The sequence below is a fragment of the Vigna unguiculata genome, chromosome 11, assembly GCF_037176805.1.
Source record: "Vigna unguiculata cultivar grain cowpea cultivar isolate G323 ecotype 2 chromosome 11, ASM3717680v1, whole genome shotgun sequence".
NCBI classification, from domain to species: Eukaryota; Viridiplantae; Streptophyta; class Magnoliopsida; order Fabales; family Fabaceae; genus Vigna; species Vigna unguiculata.
In genome coordinates, this window is record NC_140802.1 from 42026458 (window position 1) to 42047331 (window position 20874).

Here is a 20874-nt window from a genome sequence, read left to right on the forward strand (position 1 = left end):
AACTTAAAAAAGAAATAGATATATTGATGTAGAATAAAAGAATGAATTTAGTTGTTAAAAGTGGTAAAAAAAAAGTTATCCATGGCGATGAAAATAATTCAAATTCAATATTATATCTTAACGTATCTTGAATCATGATTCAAATGATTATATTGTTCAATTAGAGGAACGTGTTTTATATTAATTATTTGGAAGGTGTTTGTATTTACGTTGAAAAATAAATAGTTGACAATTTTAGTTTTAATTCAATTATTGATGAGTTCAAAAATCTAAAAGAACGAAGGACAATCCTTTACATATGTGTGATTTCTTTTGTATGTACAATTATAGTAAATTATTTATTCATTTTTACTTTTATTGTATTAGTTACACTAATTAAATATATAAATTTTGAATTTTGAATATATTATTTTGGCTCTCCCAAAATTATTGGTCAATATCCGCCACTAACATCGGCGTTATCATGCATGTGTTTATGTAGTTATTCATAAATTGTGTTTACTAATAATTAATATGTGTGTTTTATACTATATTTGCTCTCTAAAAATATCTCAAATTTTAAATAATTTGATTTTTTTTTTTAACATTATTGTTTGTATGGGTGTGATTCAATTACACATTTTTCTCTTATATCTTTCATTGAAAATGTATTATAAACTTCTTGCTATCGTGTATTTTCATATGTGTACTATTTTATCAATTTTTTTATCTTGATATAAATTTCTGAAGTTTTGTCCTATTTGTTTTTACAGTTTCCAAATTTACTTTTCTTTGTTGTGTTTTGCATGGATTTGTAACCAAAAAAACGTTCAAGTCCATGAAATTTTGTTTTTTTACTCAAACATATATTTTTTATGTATAATTCAAACATATATTATTTTTTCATTTATTTTTCTCTTTTATTTTTGTGATTTTAAAACATTATTTTTTTTGTGTTACAAACACTTACAAATATTTATATATCTATAATTATATATAAGTAGAATTTTCTATTTTATGTCTATATTTTTTTTAATTTTTTATTTATTTTTAAAAACTATTATTTTTATATATTTTTTATAAAACTATTATAATAATTATTTTGTTAGTTATTTTATTTATTTATTTCACTTTAATTTTAATAAATATAAATTTATTTTGTATATTAACTTATGATATTATAATGCAGAAGTTAACAAATTAACAATAAGTTGTTTTTTAATACACCGTGAAATAAATTTGTTTAAAGCATGGATATAAAATCACACATTAACGAAAAAAATAAGGTGTATATTCGTATTTTTTAATTTTTGTAAAATTTTAAATTAAGATTAATATTATTTATTTTCAAAATATTTATAATAAATTTTAAAATTGAATAATTGTTAAAAAATAATTTTTAAGAATAACAATCAAAATAAAATACATTTTTAAAAATGGTTAAAGATAAATTAATTATAAAATAATTAATTTTTAAAATAATAATTAAAGATAAAATTAGAAAACGAAAAGGGACGGAGAAAATAACTCATAGAATATTATGAATTGGATCTTGATAATAGAATATCATAAATAAAACATCAACATTGCTTGGATTTGACATTTGTGTTATTATATATTATAGATTATAGATTTTAATGTTATTTTTATTTTTTAACAAATTAAATAATTTAATGAAACATGCAATTGAACCATTTTTACTAAGTAAACATAAAATTTATCAATTTAAAACTAATAACTACTTTCTAAAACATTTATTATAAAACTATTGTTTTTTAAGTTATAGTTTGAAGGTAATACAAATGTCAATATACAGTGCACAACTCCTATCCTTCTAGTTTGATAAAATTATTAATTCTCCTTTTCACAAATATACAAATATATTTAATATCTATTTTTTTTTTCAATAAGAACGAGATATATAGCTATTTTTCTTGTATAAGATTTACTTTTGAGATGATTTCTTATTACACCCCCATATTTTCTTTCTACAGTCCCATAATTTTCAAAATTTCAATTATATTCATGTTATAATGTTATAATTATAGTTTCAAATAGTGAAATATGTAAATATACTGAATTACATAATTTTAATAAATTTACAATTCAAATTGTAAGATTTATAATATTAAATTATATTTTAAATTTTACAATTCATAATATAATTTTATATTTTGAATTATATAATTTATAATACAAATTTATAAAACAGTCGATGATATAACTTTTACATTAGGAAATGTAAAATCTAAAATATAATTTATATTATGAATTATACGATCTATAATGCACATTTAAAACTTAAGATTTCACTGATTTTAAACATCAATTCTGAGAGACGTTAAACGGACATCAGTTGTTTAGGATCAATAAACCAGCAGCCTAGTATTTTTGAGAAAAAATGTATGGTTCCTCAAGAAAGCTCAAGATAGGGTATGAAACTGCAGTGGGAGAGGAGAGGGAAGAAGATGAGGACAAAGTTGACTTCTCAATTTGATTATGGAGTGCAGGAAGAAAACATTGGATGCAAGAAGAAACTGCCTTTATTTTATTGTTTCATACAATACTAAGTTTTGTTTCTTTGAAATTTATTTATTTTACTTCACAATTTTGTTTCTCTTACTAATTCAATATCCACCAAATTTTTTAATGTATTTTTTCTTTTCTTTTTCTGGTTTTGGAAGATTTGCTATTATGGCATAAAACAGAAGAGTTGCGGAAAAATTGGGTTTGATAATATACATAAAAAAAAACACACATTTCCTTTTTCAACAAATTATTTTTGGCACACTATTACTGGGAAGAGGACAAAAGAAAAATTACCACACTAAATATTTATATTTATATTTTACATATTTACCTTTATTTTTTCCAAAAACTTACTGTGTGAGTAAGACAGTGGAACTTATTTCTAGTGATATACAAAGCTGATACAGAAAAAATGTTGATGTTCATCATGCTTCTAAGCAAGGAAACGTGTGTGGACAATTCAATGGTTTGGGATGATCCTTACATAAAGTAGCATCACTCTGATTATAATTTCACTTTGATGTTGTTGGAATTCTATTATTACAATAGATTGAGGAGATTGACCATCATAAAAACCTAAAACCACTTTTAATATAAAACTATAAATGTATCCATGTGGAACCAATCTGTATTAAAAAAATCATATATTGCTGTATTTTTGTTCATTCTTTCTCTTTCCAAAATAAAAAATAAACGAATTTGTAATTTGTGTGGAAATACATTGGAACACTATACTATTTACAGAATTTTGACTGCTCTAGTTGATTGCTATAAGAGGAAGTCTGGAATCCCTTACAGATTGTGCAGCTTCATATGCCCCAATGTATCTAACATCACCATTTCCATGTTTTGGAGATTTAGAATCCCAGAATGATTTCAGCAGTTCCTCAAATGGTGGGGTCCTTAGTTCTTCTATGGACGAAACACTGGGAAGATTGAAGGGTCTCTTTCTGGGTGTTGAACAAGATGGTTCATCTACCTGTATTTCACATAGCAGTTTAAACACAATATTAGAATCCACAAGACAGACACAAAGATTTTTCGTTACCAGAATCTATATATGTGCATACTAAGGGGTATTTAAGTCCCTTACCACGTATTCACTGAGAAGACATTTCCCTGCATTTTCAGTTATCTCTATGATTCTATGGTAATGACCACCCTTCAATTCTCTCAAGTCACCACAGCATGGGATAATCCTAGAGTTTATATTCCCACAGGCGTCGCGATCAAGTTGCAATGAATCTGGCAACCATAAATAATTTGTCAAGTGCCATTTGTGGCATAATCTACCAAGGCATTTTGTGGTGCATAACATAGATATGAACGCTAGTACTTACGTTCAATGGAAGATTTAATATCCGTGTTTGCTATTTCTGCATGTTCAAGAGTAGTTGACGCAGCACCTGAGAATCGGGCTCGTACGACATTATTAGCTTTCATTCCCCCCCTGTTCGAAAGCAATTGGAAAAAAGATGAACAGATAGATAAAACAATATAGTGGCATTTTTTTTATCTTAGCAAGGAATGAAAAACCTACCGAATAATAGTGTCCACAGAAGCAGCATTTCTCTTCTCTTGACTAAGTATGGACTCTTGAGCATTTCTCCACTGCTGTGCGCCTACTTCGGCTTTCTTGCGGCTGTGCAATTGTTTGGTTAGGGTAGGGCTCAGTGAACAAAAAGAGAATAATAAGAACAAAATATCCATATTCCATACCAGTACTGAAGAACCTCCACAAGGTCATTCTTTCCAGATTCTACCGCTGAAGTATCCTCATGATAGTTGGACTCCGTTTTTTCCATGTGAATTTTCCATTTTGCTTTGATAGAAGAAGTGGAATCTTGCATGGTTAATGTTTCTTGCCTCAGCTTACTGATTTTAGCGTTTGCACTCTCTCGAAGATCATTAACTGCCATTTGGACCTAAACAAGCAAATAAAGAACGGTAAGAAATTGCAGTCAGGTAGTAACGGAAGCTAGCATTGCAGTCAGGTTGTAACGGAAGCTAGCGTAAGGAAGATCAGATTGTCTAAAAGAAACCGCTACCAGTTTTTTCTTCCTAGAACTAGAGCTAGCAAGCATTTCTGCCACTTTCTCCAACAGTTGTTTCTCTTCATATGCAGTACATTCCTACACCCAATAAGAGAGGGGTAAATGTTAAAAGGCAAAGGAGTATCAAGAAATTTCCAATCGTGATTTGTGCAAATGCCACAAAAAAGGCACTTCAGTCACCTCAAACTTCTTTTGGAGTTCGTACAATTTCTGGTCATTGGTACATTGTGATTCTTCCACAATTTGAATCAAATTGGATGCATGCATGTGTAATGTCTCAAAGAAGTTCACAGTTATTTTAGATACCGCACGTGTATTCTCGACTGCTCTGGCATGTGCCTGCATTCAATAAATAGAATTTATCATCTCTAACTCTGAAGTTCACCCAACAAACAAGAAATCACGCACCGCTTCTTGCTGTCGAGCATAATCAGTTAACTTTGCCTCTTGCTTTTGGAGACTACTTTGAAGATCCTTCAGTAATGAATCAGCTTCCAATGCAATTCCTTTAAACAGCTGAAGAACAAAAATTATAGTAAATGCACCAAGAAACTCATATTGAATCAATAAACTAGGAAGTGTCAGACACTTACATCCTCCAAGGCGGATGAGTGCTTGGCAACTTCAGAATTCAACTCTCCAAAATTTAACTGGTTATTTCCTTTAAGCTCCTCAGCTAAACTGTCCAAAACTGTAATGCCGGAACCATACATGTTTTTCAGTTTTCCTACCTGTACTCTAAGATTTTCAATAGCCTGAAAGAGGGAAACAATAACAATTCTGTTAATCTGATAAGACAAATAACAATCATCATTGGTAAATGGAAACCCACCTCTGCCTTTGTTGATACAAAAGAGTGCATGTCTTGTTCCATTGCCTTCAGTTGAAGCTCTTGTTGCATTACAGATGCTGCAACAGCCTTGTGCAGATCTTCTAGCTGTTGAGCTAACTGAGACTGAAATTTCTGGATAAGTAATCTGTTCCCTTCTTCAATTTTATCCTTCCGTTCTAAAGGTTAAAAAAACAAATTTATGTGATGTCAAGTTGTTCCCTCTAATTGAGGCCCAATAAAATTACCAGTTGAAAAATGATTCTAACCAATTGTAGAAAACAGGTTCGACACATCGGATGCAGCATTCTCAAGATCAGCTCGTAGCTCAATTGCATGCTCCACGAGTGTTTTTTCTGGAAGATGCAAAGAACGGAGAAAAATCACACATTGGAATGAGGAGAAAATGATTTTGAACAACCAACCCAAAAAAAGTGGTAGAAGGTATATTCAAACAGCTGGTTGATACAGAATAGGAGTTACAATTAACGTCACTAACCAGATTTCAGTAGATTAAATATTAGAAATTCCTTTTCCTTAATTGTTGCATTTGCTTGTGTGTGCTTTTCCTCAAGTTCAAATAATGACTGCTCATTTTCTTCAAGACTTTTCTGAGATAACATGTACCATAAGTAAATTTAATTCTTGAACCAGATCAGAAGTTCAAAATAAAGAAAAATCAGTTAGTGTACAGCCATCTCTTGTGAACGTTTTTTTACCTCAGTTTTTTCTAGTTTATCACTTAGCTCGACTGTCAAAAGTTGCTGACGATTGTAGAGTTCTTGAAGTTCCACCAGTTGCTGCTCACAATTAATGAAATGTTTTTCAATATTCAAGTGACTATACCCATATTGGAATAACTTACGACGGAAAATACCTTATCCTTGGACTCTGCTTCTTGTTCCATGCGTTCTATCTTTTCAACCATGGCCTATAGAATATACACTTTTAGCAATAGTAATGTCTCAAAAGCATAATTTTATTCACAATTCTTGTTAAGACACGGTTAGAGAAACCTTCTTCTCCACTTCTTCTTGAAGATAACGATCACGCGGTATATAAATTCCATTCTTCTCTCTTGCAGCATACACCTCTGCAAACCACATAAAAAAAAAAAAAAAATCAGCACAGAACTGTGAAATAAAAAGTAGTTTATTAACATGGTGCAAATTTCTCTGTTTAGAGAAAACCGAAGGAGGGACCATGCGAGGTGAAACATAAAATATTTTAATATGTAAACACTCGACAACCTTGCTTCAGCCTGTCAATTTCAGAATACAGATCCTTAATGAGTGCAGATTTCACCATCTTCTGATTGATCTAACAAAGTATTGAACTCCAAACTATTAGATATGTTCCAATGCGGATCTGTGATAAGAAAGAAAAAAGCATGGTATGGTTGACAAAGAAAAGTAGGAACAATGAAAATCACCTCTGGTTTGTTCTTGATATTTTTGGCACGGTGTGCATAATCCAAGGTACTAAGAGTTTCGTCCAGACAATGAATAGAAGGTGATATTGTAGCAACAATGCACGTCTTGGTTTTACCGCCCAAGGAATCCCTTAACAGTCTTGTTAATTTGCTATCCCTGATATAACGGGACAACTTGATAACACAAAAGCCTTTTCCTCGGGTTTGAAAATAGAATCAAGAGATGCAAACGAGAGATAACCAGAACGTTAGTCACTCTTACCTATAAGGAACATGACCTGAATGCTCCACTAAAGCATTAATCACTCGACCAAGAGTAAGCAAGCTTTTATTTATCTCCCCAGCTTCTCTTGCTCTTCCCTGCGAGCATTTTCTCACTAGTGAAGCTCAAAAAGGCAATACCATTTTACTCTTTTCAGACAAATGTCAAGAAAAAAATGAAAGTAAGCTAAAGATAATGCCAGAATTGAAGATGACTAAATAGACGAGGGGTACTTTTTCCAATATCAATATTGTAACAACACAGTAAAGCTGTCGTACTGTTCCAAATTATATCATTTTAATGGACACTGCCCAAAATAAAACTCATAATCATTTCATACCTCTCTTGCACCCGAACGTGAAATATTCTCAGAGCCTGCAAGGTCCACAAGGTTTAGCTTCCCACATTTAATCATTTCTTCACCCTCTGGAGTACACTCCTTAATGTGGATCGTGATAGAAAATATGGAGTGGGAGCGACTGCTTTGTTTGTTTAGAAGAGTTTCAGCTGTTCGCCTTTTCGCAGAGCCCTTTTCCAATATCTTATAAATTTCATTTGCAGTGCAAACAACCTCTTCCTCTAAACCTCTAACAAAAACTCCCCCCTTTCCATCCTCCATGAGAGCTATTGGTTTCTTAGATTTGTCATCCACAAATTTTAAAGTCTCCTCAGGGGCCAAAAGATCAGTTATCTCCTCGTTGTAAAGCTCTAGAAACGTTACTTTCATGCTATACTCGGCAATCTGAGATTCTAATATATCAAAAATCTGCTTCACCGCTCTTGGGATGACACCAGCATCACTGGGAAACTCACCATTCTACATAACCAAAAACATAGAAAGGAACAGATTCAGCTCAAAGCAACAAGAAATACTATAAAAAGCTATGCAATCAAAAATATATTACCTTTTTTCTTGCACCTCCTTCCATTGTGTACGTCTTCCCTGTCCCTGTTTGACCATACGCAAAAATGGTGCAGTTATAGCCTTCAAGCACTTCATTCACAATAGGAGACACGGCCTGCTCAAACAGTTCACTCTGCTTGGAGTTCGGACCAAAAACCTATTCCATAAGAAACACAATCCCGATGAATGCACGATTGCAAGTGAAGAATCCACAAATAAAAAGATAGAAAGAGAGTAATAGTTCGTTGCCATGACTATTATTTATGATGGATAGAGAACGAAGCAAGTAACTAATGAGCTACTCGATCATTCCATATTCAGTTCAAGAATATAAATATTTTCACCAGAACGAAGAATTCTTAAAATCCAGAGTAATCCACACTCCAAACAATAAAAACAGTAACTCTTCGAAGTTTACATTACCAAAAAAGTCATCATATAAAAAAGCAAAACGCGAACAAATTTGACAAACCTTGTCAAATGCGAAGGTTCTGTCGATCTGTTTGTTTGCTATGTTCTGCACAGCCGAAACCTCTCTTCTACCTTCATTACACGAAATCACGATCGGCGTGTTCAACCTCGCTTCATCCTCACTCAACGGCCTAAACAAAAGAAGAAGCAAAATAAACTCCATCAGCGACTTTTACCGAGTCACAAACGAACCGAACTCAATGAAGTGAAAGTCGGAGCTGGACTCAGTGACCTGCAACGAACGAGCACTTGCACATTGACGCCTTTGTCCTTATCGAACTTGCTGTGACCACCGGAATTAGAATCTGCAGATCGCAGATCTCGCGGCAGCTTGTCGCCTGAGCGCGCCGTCTGCGACGGCGATAACGGCACCAATCCTCCTCTTCTCTGCTGAGGAAGCTCCATTGCACCAAACAAATTCGAAGTTGAAACCTCGCTGAAGAATTGAAATCGGAAGCAATGGTAGCAAAATGAATGTGAAACTGAAATCCGAAAGAAGAATAATGGTTATCTTAGAATGTGCAGTTAGTTAGGTTGTTTTATTCAGATGGAATTTTGCAGTGTCAGAAACTTTATTCTAGAGAGAGATGACAAATAATATAATATGTGAGTGAGTGAGTGAGAGAGAGTGAAAGAGGGAGTGGTGTCTCTGTTATGGAAGCTGGAAGAAAAGGTAAGACAAAGGGAGAAAGTGAAAATGGAAACAGAGAAGAAATGGAAACTGAAGGAGGCGTTACCGTTATGTTGTTACGAGTGGAGAGACGTTTCAAAACAGAGGGAGTGCAATCGGAAAATAATGGGCGAGGATAACGGCGTTAAACCTGGGACGTTTATGGCATCACGCGACCGTTACATCCAACACAAAAACAAACACGCGATAATCAAAACAAAACCTCTTTTTTTTTTTTTGAAAAAAACAAAAATGTTAACACTCAACTCACTAATTCTCTGTTTCTTACTGCTACTGTTTACCGTTAGTTCAAGAACAAGTTTGATTTATTCTTTAGTTAATGTTTAAATTGTTGGTTATAATTTATGTCAACGATTAAGAAGAAATTCAAGTGATTTTTAAGTTATTTATGACTTTCATTATTTTTTAAAATTTTGTTGGTGATTGAATATTTAAAATTTGTTTATAATTTTTTATCAAGTATTTTTCATTCAGTAGGTTAAACTACAGTTAAATAATTGGGAAATGTGTTATCATTTTATTTAATCTTATTATTTACTTACGTAAAAAAAATAGTGAAATATTGAAATTAACATAAAATGAAACTTTAATTAATAATATATAATAAATACGCATTGAATAGATAGTCGTCATAAGCGATAGGATATAAAATATTAGGAGTTTTATCCAATTGTTTATCCTTTTACATTGAATATAATATCAATTTATATTAATCATAACACATTGACTTTTAGTAATATGTAAAAACAAGTAAAATGGCTACAAAATTTAATATAAAAATGAAAGAAAAGTTAAACGGTCTCAATTGAAAAATACAATTATGTTGTATACTCCATACATAGAAAATAAAAGAAAAATTAACAACAACTTGAATCCAAATATCCCTGAAATAACTCTAACTTAACTAAACATCCTTAAAAACACACAAGAGTTTAATTTAACCAATCTCTTAACTATGGTCAACATAATAGCAAGTAATCAAAGAGAAAGATACGATGAAAACCCTAATTTTAATTTATTCAAATTCCAATTATAATTTTTTCATAATACACAATTGTGTGTATATGGTGCAACCAAATTATCAATATTTTTCTTTTGGACATTATTATTTTATCATCCAATAAATTTTTATGAACATTTTATTCGTGACAAATAATATTAATTATCTCACGATAGAAGTTAAACGATCCAATCGTGACCTTTTGACAGTTATGCTCTTAGCCAAAATGGTACAATGATTAACTATTATAATTTTTGGCCTATTAATAATTACTCAATCAAACACTTTATATTCACTATTTTACCATTTAACTTTTTTTTATAAAATACAAAAATTACTTTTTTTAACTTTCCTTTTGGTCTACAAATCTTATATGTGAAGATATCTAGGAATGGAGGAGACGGTTGGGCCGGGAAAGGAGAACAAAGGGATTGGATTGGGCTTGAGACACAAAGGTGGGCCCAAATTTCTTGATTTTATATTGCAATTCTTCAACATAACACCTCTTTATAATAATATAAGACTTTTATTTTGTTACATTCTCAAGTAACTTCATTGCCCAGAAAAATGGATTTGATGTTGAAATTTTGATGAATTGAGGATTGAGACACTTTGCCTTCCAAGATAATTTAGGTTAAGGTTGCCGTGTACTCCCCAACAAACCAAAAACAAACATGTTCTCTATTTTTGTAACTTTATCCTAAATATTTTCTTTTGCTATATATTTCTTTATTTGTCAACACCTACCCACTTCTCTTAACTACTTTCTTTTTCTTCTACTTCTTTTAATTTCTTACTAAATTCACTCATATTTTGTTCTTTTATTGTATTTTATGGGGTAATTGTAAGTACAAATTTTAGATAAAAATGTAAACGAGTTAATATATATTGTATATCGAAAAATATGTACCCATATTTTCCATCATGGTTCACTGTAAACTTACTCAAGCATGTATTATTATTGTGTAAAATTGTTTTATTTATTTCCATACTATATATTTCAGTTCTTGACTTCAAATGTACTCACTTTCTCGTTCTCATTGATTGGCCATGCATATCATTTCACAACCATTATTTTAATACTCATTTTAATAATTTAAACTTCAAAATCAGTTGTTTTCCTTTCCCTTTTTAAATTTGTTTCCGTAAGAATGTAAAATATAATTTGATTTGAATTTATAAATTTTGAGATTACACTGTTTACCATAAATCCCAAGATTTTTTTTTTATATATAATCAATTAGTTGACAATCCACTTTTAAAAGTATTTTGAATATTAAAAAAATTAATTTTTGTATTAAAAAAAGTGGTTCAAAAATAAAACAATAGATGTAGAATACATGTGAAAATTGGTTGGGTATTAAAATAATAGTACTTATTTACAAATGGTATGAAAATTGAGAGGAGTCACCACATATATTTTTTTTTTGTATGAAAAGAAAACTTGAATGTCTGATGGAATGTAATAATTTTTTTTTTATGTATACATTTCAGGTGGTTAAATTTTCATGAGAAGAGGTGAATATAATAATTATATTCTGGATGAGAAGGAAATTAATTCGATAATAAATATACGCATTCTTTTTTTCAAATTTTAATTATATATAGATGATATTTTACTCTAACTTTACTAAAATAAGAGTCAAATATGTTTGTTATGCAGTAAAACAAACATCTTGTAAGCAACAAAACAAATCAAGCATCAATGAAAAAACACATAATTAAAATAATTGAATTCAACTTTTTCTTTGAAACGAAGAACAACCTTATGGGCACGACATGCATCCAATTATTTTATTTTTTCATCCGCTATGTTCATAACTATACATAAACTACTATATATAAGCTTTTATCAAACGAAGCATCATCATCATCACCAAGCATATCACAGTAAAAAACTCTGAACTCAATGAAAATGAGAATTTCCATGACCAGAATCAGTTTAAAACCCTTGTTCTTGGTCTTCATGTTACTCACATCAACCCATGCAGGAACCATCTCCACCCCAAGTTCAAACCTATTCCGAGAATACATAGGAGCGGAGTTCAACAACGTTAAATTCTCCGATGTTCCCATCAACCCAAGTGTCCAATTCCACTTCATTCTCTCCTTCGCCATCGACTACGACACCGCATCAACCTCTTCTCCGACCAACGGAAAATTCAACGTCTTTTGGGACACCGACAACCTTAACCCTACCCAAGTCTCCGCCATCAAGGCCAAAAACCCAAACGTAAAAGTAGCCCTGAGTCTCGGAGGAGACAGCGTGGGAGGAGGCTCCGCTTACTTCAACCCCTCTTCGATCGATTCCTGGCTTTCCAACGCCGTTTCTTCACTCACCACCATAATCAAAGAGTACAACTTGGACGGAATCGACATCGACTACGAGCACTTCAAAACGGACCCCGAAACGTTCTCGGAGTGCGTGGGGAGGCTCATCAAGACGCTGAAATCGAACGGGGTCATAGAGTTTGCGTCCATTGCTCCTTTCGACGATGACCAAGTTCAGAGCCACTACTTGGCCTTGTGGAAGAGTTACGGGAACCTCATCGACTACGTTAACTTTCAGTTTTATGCGTACGACAAGGGCACTGGTGTGGCACAGTTCATCGACTACTTCAACACGCAGAGTTCGAATTACGAAGGTGGAAAGGTGCTGGTGAGTTTCATCAGTGATGGGAGTGGTGGGTTGGCTCCCAATGATGGGTTCTTCACAGCATGTCATACGTTAAAGACTCAGAATAAGCTTCATGGTATCTTTGTCTGGTCTGCTGATGACTCCATGGGAAATGGTTTTCGTTTCGAGAAGCAATCACAGGCCCTTTTAGCTTTACCCTAGTAAATTAAGTTAGCTTCAAATGCTATAATACTGAACAAAAAAATTTAGTATGTATTGGTACTATATATCTCTGTGGATACATGCATGTATGATATAAATATCTTAAACCTTTTATGTTATTGGTGTCATTTTAAATCAATTTTGTGAAATTAAATTAAATTAAACTTTTACATTTTTAAAATTACGTGTGAATCAACCGTTAGTGAATAATACCCTTTTATTATATATATAGTTTACTTATATATTCTTGTTCATAAACTTTCCCTGAACCTTCTTATGGTACCCTTTCATGGCTATCATGTTACTGTTGTTTTTTCAAGTACAACGTATTAGTTGAAGGTTGAAACACTAGGGTTCTTTTACTCATTTGGTCTGAACTGTAGAGTACTTCCTTCGTACCGGATACACAATAGAGTTGGGTTTATCCCAGACTAATATTATATCCTACTTTTTCTTTTTTCTATATTGATATTTTGATTTATTTTTTTATTTATTTTTAACTTGTCATTTCAATTCTCCTTTTATATTATTACATTATTAAAAAATCATATTTTTTATCAATTTTGTTTTAAAAATTTTTCATAGAAATTTGTTATAAAAAATATTACAGTAATTGTTTTGCAAAATATTTTGTATAAAACATTTTTCACAAAAAAAAAATTATAGAAAATATTTATGAATTTTATAATTTTATAAAAAATAATTATTTATAAAAATATTATTTATCAATTAAGATTCTTAAAAAAAATAACAAAAAAAAATATTTTATTACAAATATTTTAATAAATTTACAAAAAAAATCTCATATAATATAAAATTTTTTAACAGTATCACATTATCCCTAAAAGAATTAAAATAAATAATCAATAAATAAAACAAAAAATCGGTCAAAATATTATTATCTTCTTGCGGATCCATGACACTTTTCCAAACATACAAAGTCGAGAGTTGGGGAACAATAAATAGGTTTAGTAAAAATGATGCACCATGCTTGCGCACAGTGCACACCATTATATACTCATATGTACTGTAATTTTTTTATTTTTTATTTTTTCCATTTCATGGCACCTTTTAAGGTTGTTTCACTTCCTCCAAGTTTACCAAAGAAGATAATTTGATGAAACTATTATGCATTCAAATGCCAAATACGTGGAGTGTCACTAATGACCATAAAATTGTCGATCCTATCATGATTAGAAAATCATAACAACACTACCGACCCTTACCCATTTTTCCTTTTTTCTCTTTCAAAAGAGTGCAGATTATTTTTCCTTCAAATTTTTTTCAACCAAACACTCACCACTTCAATTTTTAGGGCCGTCTTCCGTAAAAAAATGAAAAAAAAAAATGTTACTGGCGCATGCTTTTTGCACACATTACCCCACATTTATTCCCTTCTTGTCATTAAATTGTCGTTGCTCTCATATTTATTAACACTAATTCTGTTCACTTTATGCCAAATATATTTATGTTTGCTCTCCAATAACAACAATAAAATTATATATATTGAGGTTCAAAGTCTTATATCGACTAAAGATAAGGTAATTTCATATTATATAAGTTTGTGTAAATCTCACGATATTTTGTGAAATTGAAATAGATTTAAAGTTCACTTCTTAACATAATCAGATTAGTCTTGATCCACTGTTCTTCTCCTCTCTCGTTTCTCCATGGCCACTTCTCAATCAGAGTGGTATTGTCTATTTTTGAAGTCCGGAACATGAAATGAATTGTTAATTGCACCAAAAGTTTTACGTTTAACATTTAACATGTACTAAACACACTGGTCCTAGTAAAAGTATATGAAAGATTATTAACTAGTGAATTAAAAGTGGTGAGATAGCTAGAATTAATGTCAAAGAATGAATGATAGTAGTGGAGAAACTGTGTCTTGTTGAAAAGAGGGCACAAAGCTATGGAAAGAGTGTCGATGGGCCATAACAAATTTCGTTGTCTTCTCCATATTGGTAAGAGTTCAACTTTTCATGTAAGCAGAGAACCCACTCCATTTCATGGCTGCAAAAGTTCAACTTTCCATATAAGCATAACCCCACTCCACTTCCTCAACTCAAACATACCACATGATTGCATGCTAGCAAAGTGGAAAATATTATTAGACAATAAAATATCTATTACTATATTTTTAAATAATCAACTTTTAAGACTCACTCCATCTAATAAAATTGATTTGTAAGACGATGTTATGTTTTACAAAATTGATTTATAAGATGATATTTATATTCATTTATATCTTCACCACATGATTAATATATTTTGGGTTAAATATGTTTTTGGTCTCTCAAGTTTCAGTGAAATTTGGAATTAGTCACTCTTCAAAAATTTTGACCAATTTAATATTGCATCTTTAAAAATGCGTGAATTTAGTCCTTCTAACAAATTTTTGTTAAGTTTATCTGATGTTTCAAGTGCATTCATTTCATGATAGTATTTGAATTATTTAAACCGTTTGACACATTTTTGCTTCAATGTTAACTCAAATATTATCATTAAATACATTTAAAATATCAAATAAACTTAACAAAATTTGGTAAGAATGACTAAATTCACTCATTTATAAAGATCAAGGACTAAATTTGTATAAAATTTCGAACAGAAACTAATTTCAAAATTCACTGAAACTTGAGGGACAAAAAACATATTTAACTTATATTTTCGATCAATTATGGTGGAAAGGAAAGATAGATCATGTAAGAAAGGAAAAACTAAATTTATTTACGATGTCTACTTCATCGTTTTGATGACCTTAATTTAATAAATACTCATTTCAATTCTCAGAAGATATTTAATATAGTATTTTATTTGTTTGTGGTTATTTAAAGTAATTGTGGTTGTCGTTTACTTCTTCAAATCACGTTTCTTGTTTTTGTCTTCTTTTGTGGACGTGTCTTGCTTTCTTCGTTCATCGTAAAACAAATGTTATAATGTACATCTAAAGCATTTCCATTTGTTTTAATCTTTTAGCAGTTGATGTGTTAATTAAAAAATATATATATGTACTGAATTTTTCAGTAACTAGTTAGATTCTAAAAGTGGTTAATTAGGTCAACTTATCTCAAATTGCAGAATTTTGGAACCGAAAGTTAAATTAATTAGGGTTATAATACTTAAAAAACGAAAAAAAAAAAACATGTCAATTTTCTTTTGATTTTTTTTTAACTAATAATTATATATTTTATTATGAATAATAATTTTTAAAGAATTGCTACTATTTTTTTAAAATATTTTATGCAAAACACTTTTCTCGAAAAATTTGATAAGAAACATTTACAAATTTTATAATTTTATAAAAGATAATTATATCTAAAAAAAATTATTTGTCAATTAGAATTTTAGAAAAAAATATAAAAGAAATTTTTTTCTTATAAAATTTTATAATGAATCATGAATTATGAAAAATTCTAATAGAAACATAATATTGTAAATAATATATATATATATATATATATATATATATATAATTATGTTGTTCATGTAACTATATGCATAGAAATCCTTAACTTCACATAAACTGGTTGTTGTATTTTGAAATTATTCTTTTGTTGTTACAGTGACATGCAAGTCTTCTTATTCTTAAATGTTCCACACTTTGAAGTCAAACCATGTTGACTGATGATACTTTGGGACAAAAGATTTAATATTTAATATGGCCTCAATATTTTTGTTACCACAATATTTGTGATGGTTATAGGACTAGTCTAATTAAGTTGTTAAGATTAAAAAAATGTTGAGTTATTAAGATTAGAAAAATGTTAATTTAGCTAATAATATTAAGTTATTTTTTTGTTTTTTTTTAATTTGTTCCTAATATTAACTAGATATGTTTTTAAGTAATTTCAGTGCTAGTATATGTTAACCTGTTATCATAACTCGATTTATTGTTTTAGTTTTTGGTGGATATCAACGTGAGTGGTAGAAATAATATTTTTAAAATGTTTTAGTAAAAATTTAGATTCTGAAAGAGTCTAATATATAAAAGCTGAAAAGATAAGAAAAATATTGAAGAGATTTTAAACACAATTAATTACATAAAATTGTTGCAATAAACAAATATTGGCTATTTTTATTCATATACTTACATACATAATAAGATTATAAATATGATAATAGGAAAAATTAATATATTCCTATCAATTGTAAGATTCTAATTAAACAGGAAACAAATTGTCAAACGCGAACTAAGTTTCGCTCACTATATTATCACTATACTATTATAAGTATAATAAATTTACATATATAAAATAATACTACAACAATAATATTCAAAAATAAAATGCAATGAGAATTATTTAAGCATGCATATATTTAATAATAAATATAATTTTATTTTGTAATTTTACAAATATTATTCTAAAATTTTAAATAAAAAAAATAGTCCAAAAAATTAACAAAAAAAATAGTCTAAGACTAAAACTATAATGACATTTATAAAAAAATACAAATAATTCTATACATACAATGAACAAATATATACATACAATGAAAAACTAACATCTTCTAATTGAAAGACAAACTTTGAGAGGGAGTCTAGGGTCTTCGCACACTGCTGGGCAAATGGGAACGAAGAGCAAGTGGGACGAATCTCAAAACGCTGCAAATGGGGATGAAAACGGAAAATAATTGGTTCAAAACGCGTAAAATCAACCCATAATCAAACCCCAACAAGTTTGATGGCGAAAACCTTTCGAAACTCACCTGGAGGGGGTCGGAAATGGCGTTGCCGGCGGGAACTCTCGCGGAAACGATGAACAGCGTGAGGGTTTCTGCGTTTCGCGCAAAGATAAACCAAAACTTAACATCGGGGGTGTGGTATCCGACGTTAAGTGACGTCTGGCGCGTCCTGGTCCGACGTAAAGGGACGTCTGGCGCGTCCTGGTCTGACGTCAAGGGACGTCTGTCGCGCTGGGGTTCGACGTCCTTTTTTGAGTGACGTCGGAGTATCTTTTAACAGACGTTAAGTGACGTCTGCCCGCTCCACGTCAGACGTTAAAAAGGTCCCGTTATTTACAAAAATGTCACGGTCATTTTTAACGTTGTGCTTTTTTTAGGCAGACGTTATTGGTGTGACGTTAAAGGGCTTTTTTGTGTCAGTGAAAGATCATTTGATATACTTTAAAATATTCCAAGACAATATCATTAAACATCTCTTATACATTAAATATTTACTTAAGTGTGCATTATGATAAGTTTGATGCGGACTTAATTGAGATACAAACTTATTGAATTTTAAGAGTCAAATTATAATATAAAATATTAGAGGTTATATAATTATAGTATGAAATAGTATGGGTGTTGGGAATTTTTAAGGATCGTAAAAATATGAGATATATAATATATATGATAGATATAAGAGAGATGTTATATGATGAACTTGTTATTTTATTTTATTCATGTATCCTCTCTATATATAATAAAATATATGTAATTGGTTTGAACGAAGTTGAACTTGACCAACATAATGTTATTTTCAACTCATTAGAAAGTGTTATCATCAACCACTTTGATATGAATGTGAGTGAGATGAAAGATTTCCCTTATTTATCATTAGTTAAATAAGTCAAGCTAAGGATGCACTTTTTACCCGTCATCGCATTTTTACAAAATGGTCGATTAACAATTACATATGAGTGAATCGAAAATAATCGTCAAATATCTTAATGTAGTTTTTTCTTATAATAAAGTCATAAAATTATTGATCCGAAATTTTTTTCTCTTCAAATGTGAATTTATGTTGAATGTGGACCTAAACAAATATATAGTGTATTTATATCATGCTAAATTAATATACTGTGTTCGTTTATTTCTTGAACAGAACAAATAAATCGTAAGAAGCTAAGAAGTTGTGCAAGTTACCCTAATTCCGTGATTCTGACGTTCATTAATTTTTGAAGGCAAAAATCTTGCATGGAGGCACTTCTTTTCAATCAATTTCTAATAACATATCCCATCACTTCATCATCAAAATATCTAAATTATTCGTTTCAGTGTAATCTTCACATGCAAAACCAGTTCTGTGTGAGTTTCAGGTGTGCATGTGCTTTGCCAAAGTAACTGAAAAAAAAAAATATATTGATTACGTATGTGGGGACAACGAAGTGGTGAGAGAACTATGAAAGTTGGTGACATGAAGTATACCAAAATCAAAATAATTCATGGGTTTTTTTAGTCAACAATAATGACTTATAAGTCCAATATGCACAAAAAATTGACAAAACCTTACGGATATTTTCAATAATTTCTCCTCAAGAAATTTTTTCCATAATTTTTCTTTCAAGTGAGTTTATTTACATTGATATTTCTCCTTCCATGTAAATCTGAGGGTTTTTTGAAAAATTGTTATAAGAATTTGTAATTTTTTTTTTTTGTTAATTTTTTAGAGTTTCAATTCACAAGTCATTCATTTGTAGATAACTATTTTTTACTAAATTATTCAATTTGTGAGTATTACTTACAAAATTTGTTTGAAAAATGTTTTGTACAAAATAATTTAAAAAAAGTTGTAATAATTTCTTGCAAATTATTTTTCATAACAAATTTTATAAGGACTTTTTATAAAAAAAAAAATTACAGCAAAATTGATAAGAAATTTATGTTTTTTTAGTAGTGATGAAAACATTTCAAGAGTATTTACTTATTTTCATCTTAACAAAACATACTTACTATACTTGACTTGAGTCAAAAAGACTTTTGTAACTTTGACTTGTATAAGTCAATTATCAAGATGATTTTTCAACTCTAATACCACTTATGAATTTTTCAAATAATGATTCATTCAGAAAAAACAACAATAATAAGACATAAATCTAATATTTTAATATCAATTTTAACCTAAAACCTTAAGTTAACATTTTTTTAAACTTTTCATTCTTATTTAATATGAGAGTCGATTGACTCTTGAATTTTTTAATTCTAATGAATTAAGATTCATACAAGGCCATAATTTATTTTTTTTTACGGTCTTAGATTTTAGAAATTGGCTAAGTCATTAGGAAATTTCATTAGCAATAGTTAAGATCTTTATATTTCCATTTAATTTCTAAGTCTTGGTGGCAAATAATTTTGTCACTTTTTTTCTTTTTCTTTTTGCTTTTTTATTTAAATGATACGCGTGCTAAATTTTGAGTTGACATAGACGATTCTATAGGACCTACCTTGAAGATGCTACTTTGAGGTCCCCACCCACTCTTCATTCATTGCATACACGAATGAGAAGAACAAAAGAAAAGAAAATAAAAAAAATCAAAAGACCTTTATGCACTTCTTCATTTAAAGTTATGTGAATTTCTATATCTTTATAAGTGTGATATTTAATGAAGACTAGTATTATATAAATTTAAGAGCCGCGAAAGTGAAAATATCATATATTTAATTATAAATTTAGAAGATTGAACGAGTAAAATTATTCACCCTTATTATCGCAACAATTTTGTTTAAGCTTTTACAAATTACTTTAAGAGGACTTATGTTGTTTCACCGTATAATATGTAATATAAGAAAAAATAACCAAAAATAAACTCAAAGGAACTTCTTCTTTTTTATAAACTAAAATTAATTTACAAAAAAATAAAAATTTTGAAAATTTATATGTAATAACTTATGAAACTCAATTTATACGTATATGGAAAATTTCATTTCAAAAGGATTTCAAGAAAATAATTGTCCAAAGATACTCGTATTAATGTAATAACCTTATATGGAATGGAAATGTTACTCTACAATGGTGGCTTTGTATCACTTAGTATATTTAATTAAGATTTTATTCCAGATAATATTAGTTTAAGAAAAAAAAGCGTATTAAAATTTGCCATTGGTAACTTAATTAGGAACATCAAATTGTATTTTTAATTTATTACAGAAATCGTTGTT

General features: G+C 29.9%; 2 protein-coding genes across 2 annotated transcripts; one reads left to right on the plus strand and one right to left on the minus strand.

The window, feature by feature from the left end:
- Positions 1-2960: 2960 nt before the first annotated feature.
- Positions 2961-9151, minus strand: LOC114168599 (kinesin-like protein KIN-5D). Its single transcript, XM_028053482.2, has 22 exons — positions 8693-9151; positions 8462-8591; positions 7991-8146; positions 7426-7902; positions 7086-7183; positions 6824-6980; positions 6642-6711; positions 6408-6484; positions 6269-6322; positions 6111-6191; positions 5891-6002; positions 5661-5747; positions 5395-5570; positions 5156-5317; positions 4971-5078; positions 4743-4901; positions 4557-4640; positions 4228-4433; positions 4049-4150; positions 3849-3958; positions 3602-3753; positions 2961-3487 (listed from the first exon to the last, which is right to left on the minus strand). Exons 1-22 carry the CDS (start codon positions 8863-8865, stop codon positions 3266-3268), a joined length of 3153 nt encoding a protein of 1050 aa, XP_027909283.2. The 5' UTR covers positions 8866-9151; the 3' UTR covers positions 2961-3265.
- Positions 9152-11937: 2786 nt separating this feature from the next.
- Positions 11938-13103, plus strand: LOC114170570 (chitinase 2-like). The gene has a single exon (XM_028056078.2). It carries the CDS (start codon positions 12061-12063, stop codon positions 12988-12990), a length of 930 nt encoding a protein of 309 aa, XP_027911879.1. The 5' UTR covers positions 11938-12060; the 3' UTR covers positions 12991-13103.
- The last annotated feature ends 7771 nt before the right edge of the window (positions 13104-20874 follow it).

What these genes read in the sequence shown, in the direction of transcription:
- LOC114168599 (XM_028053482.2), bottom strand. Translation starts at nt 8,865, where the DNA reads ATGGAGCTTCCTCAGCAGAGAAGAGGAGGATTGGTGCCGTTATCGCCG. An exon ending in AAGCAGAGTCCAAGGATAAG is followed by an intron (nt 6,192 to 6,268) that starts GTATTTTCCGTC and finishes AATTGTGAGCAG; the next exon opens with CAACTGGTGGAACTTCAAGA. An exon ending in ACTCATCCGCCTTGGAGGAT is followed by an intron (nt 5,079 to 5,155) that starts GTAAGTGTCTGA and finishes TTTGTTCTTCAG; the next exon opens with CTGTTTAAAGGAATTGCATT.
- LOC114170570 (XM_028056078.2), top strand. Translation starts at nt 12,061, where the DNA reads ATGAAAATGAGAATTTCCATGACCAGAATCAGTTTAAAACCCTTGTTC.